Genomic DNA, 12,822 nt, shown 5'->3' with positions numbered 1-12,822 from the left:
CATAAATTCACCTCTTCAAGTAAAATATAATGTAGCTAAAACTATGTTACTTGCATGATAGGACATTTACCATTTGATTAATGAAAACTGAAGGTGTGTCTAACATGGCCCTGCATGTAGGGCAGGTACCAATGCTAGGCAGTGATATTTCCTACCTAGAAAGCTGTCTGTAATGATGATTCCTTGCCAGTCCCTATATAGATCAATATGTTTCATCCTCAAAATGAAGCTGTCTTTTTGAACTTCTGCATGCATCCTTTTGTCCTCTACAGCCAGCGTGTATACAGAAAATACTTGAACTGCATCCTACAGGAAAACTGTTTAACTGGTATATAGAGCACCTGACTAACATGCCACAGGTTTTGGGTTAAGGCTATAATTATTATTTTCTTTTTTGCTTTGTGCACACTTTAAAAAATAATTTTCTTGCCCATTAGGACACACAATAGTGTGTCGTGCAGTTGAAAAAAGCTATGCATCTGGGCACACGACAGACAAGTGTGGAACCAAAAAAAAAAAGCGATTTTCATGCACTTATATCTCAGTAATGGTTGAACAGAAATGGCCCATTTTCTGGTTCAACATCCCTTGGGGTGGGACATCTTTCATGCTAAATTTGAGCTAAATTGGTCTAGCCGTCTTTCAGTGTTGGGCAAGTTACTTTTAAAGTAACTAGTTACATATTACATATTATTTGCAACTGAACTATTTAGTTACAGTTACATATTACCCATAAAATAAAGTGACTATAATAATATTACATATTATATTACTTTGTGTCCACAGCCTTAAGCTGTCACCTGTGAAACTACCACCTTATCATGTGACATGATTTCGTTGTTGGGCAATGTGCAAATCTTGGTTATAAGTAAGAAGCTGGTGAATAAGCTTCATTCAGTAGGCTTCATTGCTTTGTTGTGGCTAGGCGTTACTCAGTGGATTACTAACGAGATTAGTAACTTTGTTACTTATAGTAATAATATTACATAATATTAGATTCGTTACAGTAACCATATTACTTATGTAACACATTACATTTGTAAGTAAAGTAACTTGAGTTATATTACCTGTTTTTATAGCATATTTCGTTATATTACTTAGTTACCACAAAAGTAATAATATTACATAACATTTATGTAACGCGTTACTCCCAACACTGTCATCTTTGAGATGTGCCCCTTCAAAGTTGTCTTTCTCTTCATATTCTGCATTATTATTTCTTTTTGCTCCACTTACAAAAATTGTCATAACTTGCTCAAGCTTTTCTGGATTCTTTTCAAATTTTGAACGTATAAAGAGCATTTTATAGCATGATTATCTTCCAATTTGTGAACAGTTTGGTAAAAGTGGTCAAAAGTTACAAGCAGTTTTCAAAAATTACAAATGCTATTTTTTTTGTCACTTCTGCACAGTAAACTACTGGCAGAAACAATTTATAAAACTCAGTATGCAAATAGGCTGACCATTGAACCACAAACCTTTTGTGATTTGAAATCACTGAGAGTAGTAGCTAAGGCTGGGGATATGTAACACTTTCACATCCCAGTTCAAAGGAATTTCAGAGGATACATTTGCCATGTATACCTCTTTACAGAGAAACAACTAAATGTCCATTGAGATGTATCCCAGGAAAGTGGTTGCACTTCAAAAGCTTTCATCAAAGCAAGCTGCCTTGATGTGAATGAGGTATAGTGGTACTGCCCTGTTTGTTTTATAAAGGCTGAGATTGATTGTGGGAATTAATTAATGCTCACGTGACTATTTTCACAAATTGGAATCTGCCACAAGAAGCACTCAGATGAAGTATCCTTGCCATTCTATGAGTCAGGAAACATTAGTTAAAGGTGACAACTAGTCTTATAGTGCATTCACAAGCATTTCAGCACATTTTTGAATACGGACATTACTACAGATAACACAAGTTAACCACTCTATAATGAAGCTTACCCCTTTAGGCCTTTAGTATACGTTGTAATTAGTCTTTAAACGTGATAGCATTAAACCACTTGCAAATTCCCCGAGATTCACCCAATTTGACTTTTTCCATGATATCCTTAGGACTCATCCGTTCATTATAACAAACATAGCTACTGCTGCCTAGCCATAATCAAATCTTTCAGGCATGCATATAAAATAAATCAAGTAGTTCACTCGTATTGGCATGGGTGATTACTCACTAGCCTGAAACAGAAGCATTACACATTAACTATAACATAGGCACTTGGGATTTGCCTGATATGCATGTTCAAACCGGGTATACATGTTAGGCAAATCCCTCATGCCCATATCACAACTATCTATATTATGTGACCGGATTTGTGAAAAGGTACCTTTTTCACACACAAAATTTCATCCATTTCTTGAACTTAGAGGTTTCATAACTGCTTTATCTTGGCATATAATTTCCTGAAATTTGCCATGAGTATAGATAGCTCAGTACAATATCTGGCCACATTATGATACTAAGACCAAGTTAATCAGTATTATGGAGTCAGGTGTTACATCATTTTGTTTGCTGGTAGCTATGTAAAATATGTGGGAAAGGTATATACCTTTTTGCAAATCCAGTCACATATATAAAGCTGAAAAGCTGTCTGTCTGCTTAGTTATGCCGCTAACTCAACAACCAAAGCACGTATCGAAAGGGACTTTAATGAAATTAAGCGCTCATCATCTGGAAACTCCAAGTTTGTTGTTACACGTCGCTACATGCTTCCGTTCGTTCTCTATAAAGGGTTGAAGGTGTTGGTGTAGAGGAAAGCTTGAGCTAAATTCCTGTCAAAACACAGCCAAAGCGTTAGCGCATAGAACTGTTAACCCAAAGGTCCAAGGTTCGATTCCTGCCCATGACAACTTTTTTTTTCTCCTTTTCGTGACACACTTTTTCATATGTCAGCTATTGACAGCGATTACTTGGCAGTCTGTGCACGTATCGACATGATTCACACGCGAAATGAAACACTCACCATCTGGCTACGTCGCAAAGTTTATTGCAAGTTTCTATGTGCGTTCCTTCATCCACTACAGCACGTTGAAGGCCATGATGTAGAGAAAACTTCAGCTACATTCCATTTGCTAACCACACACCGGATAAACAACTCAGCTGCAAAGCACCTCCCTGAAGTTGATGTGGTTACAGCTGTGTAGCGTGTGGATTCGAATCCTGCCAGTGACAAAACTTTTTTTTTTCGTTTATATACCTTTTTGGTGCATACTTTTTCTAACTCACCTTTTTTTTCTCATATAAGTTCATAGCATCCAGGTATTGCTACACTGCATATGGACTGTTGGAAAAGTATACAGTAGCACATTTGGTAGGCATAGGACAGGCATGGGCAAGCCAATTGGGTGCATGTATGTTTGTCTGTGTGTTTCTCCTGTGTGTTCTATTAGAGTAAGTACCTTCTCTTTGTAACTCCAATTCTTTGTGATGGGATGAAGTGTGTACCTGTGTATTAAGTTAATTTTGCTCAAACCCCTTGCAGTATAGCTAAAAGTGCTTTAAATACTGTTGACTACGTTATTAGAGTGCCTGCATGATAGGATAGCACCACATAATTTGCACATGTCTTGATAATTATTAGTTTAGCTTACATGCAATTCTGCTGTTTAGTTAACTCCATGTTCATATCACTTTAACTATTAGGCTTGCATGATGGTGAAATAAGTTCATGATATGCTACTCAGTTTAGGACATGCTTCATTCCTAAAGCACTGCTTCATGTTATTGTGGTTAATATGAAAATGTGCACGTAGGGCAGGTACCATGAATATTCAGGCATGGGCAGGCCAATTGGTTTGTCTATTTGTTTGTCCCATGCACAGTAGTGCCTTCTCTTTTTAACTCCAATTCTTTGTGATGTTAATGCCTAAATTATAGCCAGGAAGTGTCTACCTGTGTATTAAGTTAATTTTGCTCAATCTTTCAGTTGCTTGCAGTATAGCTACAAGTGCTTTAAATACTATTGACCAAGTACGTTATTACAGTAGGATAGTACCACATAATTTGCACATATCTTGATAATTATTGGTTTAGCTTACATACAATTCTGCTGTTTAGTTAACCCCATGTTCACATTATTAGGCTTGCTAATGTGAAAATGTGAAATGGTCCTGCACGTAAGGCAGGTACCTATGCTAGTTACATATAAAGCAAAAGACATACATATGAATCGAGATACTCTAATAGAACAGTCACCAAGAAGTTATAAAAACGTGTGCAAATAATATTAGGAAAAAATCATTCAGGGACCTCAACACTTACACGCTTAGACCCTTACCACTCTGCCTTTGCATGCTGTCTTTCTACCTTATAAATGGAAGTCCAAGATACTGTAATAGGTCTAGAGTAGTCAGTCCCACTACAATTTGTTGTCACGTCTATTGGCTGAACAGCTTATGTAAACTGGTTGAATTTTCTTGCACATGTCAGAGTACATGCCTTTGGTAATGTAGTGGAAATTTGTTTAAATATCAATGATTTATAGTATGAAACCAGCCATACATGCTTGAACCAAATGCATAGAGCAGTCACATACATGCAACTAAAATTAGTACAATTGTCTCTTAAAATTTAGTTCTTCTGTTTATCTGTGGGAAAATAAAAAAGATAGACAAAAGCCAGCATATACAAATACAAAAGTAAAATCTAATCCAAAACAGCCAAGCTGAGAAAAAGGGTGTGACTTTCCAAAATTAGGCTAGTATGAAAAATGTGTGATATCAAAGGTGACAGCCAGATATTATGTCAATTAATTTTACAATCTCACAAATTAAGTGACAATCATACTAAAGGTTTTTATTGCAACTTTTAATCTTTTAAGTATCCTGATGTTGCTTTACAGCATATGGATCTGTATTTGACAGGTATAAGGCAGGCATGGGCAGTCCAATTAGTGTGTGCTTGTCCCCATGTCTTCTATTAGGGTGACCTTCAACACTAGTTTTCTACTTTCTTATATATTATACGGTACAATAGTGCTGTATAGTAGGGACCACAACAGTTTGGGTGTGACCCATGATAAAGCATCACCCAAAAACCAGCCTCACTTTTCCCAGATGACGATGAAGCAGTATTGGTTAAGCCCAAACAAGCCTTCAAATTGACCCAATATGCTTCAACAAGTTGCTATGAAATTATTTTTTAAACGGAATTTTCCACTGACTGACTGAGTAACTGACTGATGCCTTCAGATCAACCCAAAACGCTTCAACAAGTTGCTATCAAATAAAAATTATTAAACAGAATTTTCTACTGACTGACTGAGTAAATGACTGATGCCTTCAGACAAATGTAACTTGATAATGGCTAAGGCTATGAGTTTGATTTTTTCACTGTTTGATGTCACTTCAGCCAGACACATGCCTTTTGGCATACTGCAGTACATAAAATATATTCTTCTTGGACTTACCAGTGTCTCCTTTGCATCCCATTCATCTTTGCTGACAGAGAAAGGTGTTGATGTGGCAGTAGCACATGATGGCTTCCCTTCATAACGGAAACCATCCATTTTTTTCATAGTGGCTACTTTAATTTCAGAGGTACTTTTGAACAGTTCTTGATTTGTAATGCTGTGTAACGGGTTGAACATAGCTGACAATGAAGCATAATGGACACTTCACTTTTCAGACGATGGGGTGCATGGTGCTATTTCTTCCTTTTGATGCGATATGCGTGGGTTCACCAGTCATAATTACAAAAAAAAGTAAACAAACAAGTACACAGAATTTTCAACTAGAGTAGGGACCATAGCATACCAAAACATACTGAAACAAGCTGGAATAGTGCACGATATTACATCACAGTAAAACAATAAGAAGCACAGTAGGGATATAACACTTCTTATTGTTTTACTATGATTTAATATCATGCACTACTCCAACTTGTTTCAGTACTTTTTATTGATGTGCTATGGTCCCTACTCTAGTTGAAAACTCCAAAATTTTTGTGTACTTGTATATGCTATAAACAGATAGTGTGTACCTGCTAAGCAAAACTCAACTGGCTCTTCTCTCCAATTTCTTTTATGCCTTCTTTCTAGAGGGCATAGCAAATGGATTTAGAGTTTCAGCCTGATCATATGTTGGATACTCTTGGTGAAGAAAGCCAGAACGTCATCACAACTGATCTGTACAGCTGACATACTGAAATAAATTATTTAATCAACATGAGTACAGCAGTCTATATAGTCATGACTTGTTCATTATATTCACCATGAACTGGCAAATCCAAGATATAGTTTTTGGCTTATCAAACAGTATGGTAGCACTGTTTAAGTAGGGATCCCCCCCCCCCCCAAAAGTGATGTGCGCCACCTACCTTTAAACACCTATACAGAATAATGTTAGTCTATCTAGCATAGAAAGAAGAAAACACATACAGGCGGCCAGATATAGAATTTCAAAAAAATTATCCCGAAACTCAATTTTTGTCTGTCTGCCAGCCTGACCACAGTTGCAAGGCTGCAGGCCAAACGAAGCAGTGCACAGCTACCATTTTATGCCACAATAACAAACTCACCAGTGACATGTACCCTTTGGGGTTCCAACGAGTATGTGCCCTCTTTGCCTTGTATTTCCTTTTATTTTCTATCAGGTTGGTCGTCATCTTCTTCATGCAATGAAACCATATTGAAGCATTAATTTCCCTGTTAACACTTTGCATATTTAGATGACACAAAATTATTTAAAGCGCTTACGCTTGGTAGATACTTGTAACTTTGCTATAGGCTCAAGACCACACCCATTAATGATCTTGGTTGATTAATAATGTTGATTAATAATGATCGAGCACGGAGACCACATCTCTTAACAATCTATTTACTTGATCGTGATGACCACACATCCTTATTGTTGGTATAGCTGTGTTCATAATGCTAGCTCAGTGAAAATATGAAATAGTGACATGTGTAGGTGAAAGGCTGACTCAAGACACAGCAGTCACCCTAATAAGTATGTAAAACTGTGTTTACAAAACAGTCCTATGAGTCGATTAGGACTGTTTTGGGTCAGCGATAATATCGATTATCAAGATAAAATGGTAGTCACTTATCGAGATATGTTTTACTATTATTGCACAGCCCTAATACCATCACTCAACTTTTATCGTTTGGATCATATATCCCTACTTATTTTTTAAATTAAAAGGCTATATTTGAATGACAACAATAAAGTGCAATGTAAAAAAAGCACATAACTCGTGTTTCCTTAATGGTATTGCTCTTAATGAACATTAAGTTCGATGGATGATATAGTAGTTTTGTCTTGTTTACTGAAGTGATTAAAATGCACATATAATTATTTTTGTAGCATGCATTTTTACCGGATGGCTTTTTGTATGCAAACTAGTCAGGGTTTCAGTCTAGGTACCAAATGTAGACCTGGTCGGCATAAGGCTCGTATACTTTGAAAGTGAAATCACAGGAAATAAGCATGAATGATGCTGACATATACTAGTTTATTCTCCATGCATTAATGTATTTGTAGTGAATACAGAACCTGAAAGAATTGTAAAATGGTCCAGAGCTTAGATCAGGTATACACCAATGCCCAATCTTGAAGTAAACAATAATATTATGTATTATATCATTGTAAGTACAGTAGTACACTTTTAATGTGGTTTTGTTGTCTGTAGAAACCATAAATGATGAACGTTTGATGTGAATAAAGTTTGTTGAATTTGGCAATTTGAATGAAATTAGCCAATCTTTATTCACTGATTACCATATACCCGGAAATTTTCACAGTATGCATATTTCACCATTATGTTCTTAATTAAGATTTCATGTTTTATAAATTTCACGGATGCCTCTTAGCCCAGAATTTTAGCATTTTAAATTTCACAGATTACTGTTGCTCAATTTGAAAATTTTTGTTCTCAACCACACAGCTTCTCAACCACACAGCTACTGCATTGATATTTACTTCAATCATCATACAGATTACTAAAGTGCATCTGAACAAAGTAACACAGTAGTGGCAATCTGTCTACAAGGCATACCTACTGGTAGGCTATAGTCTTGCAGTAGGTCAGCTTTGTTCGCAAGTCACACCCACTTTAAAATCGGAAATGTGTGATACTGTTTGTAAGCATATGTGTAGAGTCCACATATGCCTACAATACTTACTATCACACACCAGGAACCACACTAATTTATTATTAGACCCTTTTGGTGGTGGATTTGGTGGATTTTGGAGGTGTCTAAGTTACTTAAACCCTTTTCATGTTTACTTAGACCCTTTTCATGTTTATTACGTGCACTTGCACTGATAGTGTTGGTAGCATTGGCAACGCATCGCCACCTGAAAAAGGTGGAGCAATGGCTTGTTTCTACTAATGAACACTACATTTCTCTGTTACAAGCAGCTGTCAGTAATGTTAAGGTACAACAACTACATAAAGGGTCTAAATAACTTAGACTTCAGACCACAGGGGTCTAAGTAATTTAGTAACCCTCAGGTCCTGTAGTAGCGCCTTCGCTTCGCTCAGATGCCACAACACAGGGCCATTGGGTTACTAAATTACTTAGACCCATGTGGTCTGAAGTCTAACTATTACGTAAGGTGAGTAAGGTGAGTTGAAGTTTGTAGGACACACATAAATTTTCACATGATGAAATTTCACAGTAGCTTTACTAACCGTGAAAATTACATACCAAGAAAATTTCCGGGTATACGGTGACTATTTTATATATTTTTGGTATTGTGTGAAATATGTAATCTACCAGTTACAGTCCGATGGGTCTAGTAAATGATGCAGTATATATTATAAATTTACAGGCAGACATAAATACTACACACAGAATACACGATGGCTGCCATAGAACTGAGAAGAGTCACTGATCATGTAACTTGTCCCATTTGTCTTCAACTGTACAAAAATCCAAAAGTCTTGCCATGTCAGCACTCTTACTGTCAAGAATGCCTAATCAAGTTAGAGAAAGATAAAAAGATCACATGTCCAGAATGTAGAAAGATCGCAGAAGTACCAGCCAAAGGAGTGAAAGATTTCCCTACCAATTTTACACTCACCCATCTAATTGATGACTTCTTCCTAAGACGGCAAGATAGTGGCACAGTGAACTGTGAGGTTTGTGTAGAGAAAGACCTGGTTACCTCATTCTGTGTTACTTGTTCCTTGTTCATGTGCCAGACATGCCAAACCTTCCACAAGCGTAGCAGGGACACACACCAACATGTCATTGTCTACCTAGAGGAGCCTAGTCAAGTTGCCCAACCTCAGAAGACACTTCCCAAGTGTCCAGATCATGACCTTGAGTTGAAATTTTACTGTGACACTTGTGAGAGGTTGGTGTGTGTCTACTGTACCATGAATGAACATGCTAAACACTCTCATGGTGCTATCAAGAAAATGGCTGCCAAACACAGAGAACAACTGAAGAAGACCACTGCCCCACTGGATGCCATGATCACTAAATTGTCACAGGCTCATGAAAACATCACTGACACAAAGAAGAGAGTGATACAACAACATAAAACTGTTGATAAAGACATTGATCAGTTCTTTGACTATGTGATACAGAAGGTAGAGCAGCAACGTCAACAACTGAAACAAGAGCTCCACAACAAAGTTAGTGGGAAAGTAAAGCTGCTGGCATCACAACTAGAAAAAGTGGAGAGTGTCCAGGCTCACATGATGAGTGTGAATGAGTTGGCTATTAAAGTGAAGGAGAGCTGTGATGATGAGATGTTGTCAGGAAAGTTACAGTTGGTGCATCGTGTCCATGAAGTGACTGACGTTTACAATAAACTTCAAACTAATCCAATAGAATCATATGCCTATTGTTTTACTCCATCTCACAGTGACCCGTTTCCACAGTTGGGTGTGTTGTCCTATGTCCACCTTCCACAATGCATAATCAGTGATGTTCCACCAACAATGTTGTCAGGTGATGAGGTTCAGTTCACTATCATAACAAAGGATATCAGGGGAACTCCCCTCACCATTGGAGGAGGCATAACCAAGGCACAGTTGGATAGTGGGAGAGGCAACATCCAATCAGTGACTGTGAAGGACAACAATAATGGAAGATACACAGGATCCTTCAATACTGAACTGGTAGGACATCATCAACTATCTGTGACTATTGGAGGGCAGAACATTAAGGGAAGTCCCTTTTCCTTCATTGCCTCTAGAGACTACTCTAAATTGAGCAAGTCCAACAAAGTCATCAATAATAATGGTAAGATGGGTCAACCCAGAGGAGTGGCTGTCAGCAATGACCATCACTGGGCAGTAGCTGATAGTACCAATCACTGTGTTTACATATTTAATGAACAAGATCAACTGGTGAGGAAGATTGGCAGTCATGGTGATGGTGCTGGACAGTTTAGTGCACCACGTGGAGTATCATTTGATGATGATAATTTCTTGTATGTGGTGGATAGTGAAAACCACACAGTGCAGAAATTTGACAACACTGGCCTCTATATTCTCCAGTTTGGAAGGAAGGGATCAAGTGACAAGGAACTGAATAGACCAGTTGGTATCACAGTCCATCACAACAAGGTATACGTTGCTGACCGCTGTAATCATTGTATTTCACTATATCAAACAGATGGTACTTACTGCTTCTCATTTGGGTCATATGGTAACGGACCTGGTCCGTTCCAGTTCCCATTCGATGTTGCTGTTACTTCTGACAACACTTTATTAGTGGCTGATAATTTTGGTCACTGTATCCAGTCATTTCAACTTGATGGTACTTTCATTCACAAATTTGGCACGAAGGGTAGTGATGAAGGTCAATTAAACTGCCCATCATCTCTCGCTGTTGATCCTAATGGGTTTATCCTTGTGACAGACTGTAACAACCATCGAGTGTTAGTTTTTAACAAATACTACAACCATGTTCACTCCTTTGGCTCCATAGGAACGGGTAACAATCAGTTCAATTCTCCTTATAGCATAGCCATTGCTTCTAATGAAAGTATCTACATCAGCGATACTAATAATAAGAGGATTGTGATATATTAGTGTTTGCTATGGAAGGTAGCTAGGCTTATGTATTACAATATAACTGCATTTTAGTCAATTAGTTTTTTTGTTGTTTTTTTAATTGTGGCATACTTTGTGACCAATGAGATAACATGCACACATGATAATACATGCACAGAGCATTTTAAGAACCTTTAATTTGTATTGTTTTTATTAATGTACTACCTCTATAAGAGGAAAAATGTACATAAATAATGGTCAGTTACAGTGAGTAAGAGTGAAAGCTATGACTGTTTATGCAGGTACAAGGAAAAATTTAGTAATATTTTAGGAAATATAAAGTAGTGAAACAAGGGAGGTCACCTACACCTCAAGATATACTAGTGGACGTTTAATCCTATTTCAGTCATGGAACTGGAAACAAAAGACTGGAAATGTTTAGACACACAACCAAGGGAGCCAATCACAATCAGAATAACAAATGTTTTCATGTTCCACAAATGTTTCAGCCCAATTTGGAAATCTTGATATTTGTTTTATTCTTTCATCCTCCTATATGACAACTCTTGGATCTGCTGGAATTGAAATAATCAATTGAAGACACTGTATGTGCAGACTTGTCAACAACAACAATATCAGGCCTCCTGGCATGTATAGTATGGTCAGTGTTGGGAGTAACGTGTTACATAATATTATTACTTTTGTGGTAACTAAGTAATATAACGAAATATGCTATAAAAACTGGTAATATAACTCAAGTTACTTTACTTACAAATGTAATGCATTACCTAAGTAATATAGTTACTGTAACGAATCTAACATTACATAATATTATTACTACATTACTAATCTCGTTAGTAATCCACATAGTAACGCCTAGCCACAACAAAGTAACGAAGCCTACTGAATGAAGCTTATTCACCAGCTTCTTACTTATAACCAAGATTTGCACATTGTCCAACAACGCAATCATGCCACGTGATAAGGTGGTAGTTTCACACGTGACAGCTTAAGGCTGTGGACACAAAGTAATATAACATGTAATATTACTATAGTGGGTAATATGTAACTGTAACTAAATAATTCAGCTGCAAGTAATATGTAACTAGTTACTTTTATATAGTAACTTGCCTAACACTGAGTATGGTCTATTGTTATTATTATTATTAGTACTCTAGGACCGGGTTACATACAACCAATTGCACCAACGTGACAACCTACAGCATCTATAAGCAGTGCAATAGCCAGTACTATATAAGAGCAGTGTGTGTGCCGACGGAAATGATATGCATGCATACACAAGCAAGGGACTTGAAGGGAGTTTATCTGGCATCAGAAAATCACATACTAGACTGAAAAATAATGCAACTTACACAAAAAAACAAGTGAGCTATAGTGGTATTAATTGATTTGTTCATATTGTAGGTGTGAGAAGTAAGGATGAATCCAAGGGGGTTTCTGAAGTTTTCAGAAACTGGTCAAGTATATTCAGGCAAGATTTTGCATTGATTTGCAAAGGTATTAAAGGTTCAGATAGAAGTGCCTGATGTCATCAAACAAAATCTCCAATTACCAACTTCAAACACTTATAATTAACTATGTAGTTAGTAATGATTGTACGTTGTTATGACTGTTGGTTGCTACCAACAGATCTTTGGTGTTTTCAAAAATAAATAAATAAAATACTCTAATAGAGCAGTCACATACCTTAATAGAACAGTCACCTTTTGTATTTTTTGGAAAGTTCTTTTACCAACACAGTAAAAATAGTATCTTTAAGTGTTAAAGACCTAAAAGTTTTTCTTGGAGCATGCCTCCATTAGTGGCGGATACAAGGGGGTTGCAGTGGTTTCAGCTGAAACCCC

The 12,822-nt window shown here is 37.0% G+C and overlaps 1 protein-coding gene across 2 annotated transcripts in view; it reads left to right on the top strand.

Annotated features, from left to right (window-relative positions):
* Positions 1-11,223, top strand: part of LOC136268274 (tripartite motif-containing protein 2-like) — a 58,506-nt gene extending 47,283 nt beyond the window's left edge. For both annotated transcript variants that reach the window (XM_066063562.1, XM_066063561.1), the window contains exon 2: positions 8,779-11,223. In XM_066063562.1, the coding sequence (XP_065919634.1) occupies positions 8,810-10,996 (2,187 nt within the window). In that variant the 5' untranslated portion in view covers positions 8,779-8,809 and the 3' untranslated portion in view covers positions 10,997-11,223. The remainder of the gene's footprint in view (positions 1-8,778) is intronic.
* The last annotated feature ends 1,599 nt before the right edge of the window (positions 11,224-12,822 follow it).

The sequence above is a fragment of the Dysidea avara genome, chromosome 10 (assembly GCF_963678975.1).
Source record: "Dysidea avara chromosome 10, odDysAvar1.4, whole genome shotgun sequence".
Lineage (NCBI taxonomy): Eukaryota > Metazoa > Porifera > Demospongiae > Dictyoceratida > Dysideidae > Dysidea > Dysidea avara.
This window is presented reverse-complemented; position numbering and strand designations above follow the sequence as displayed.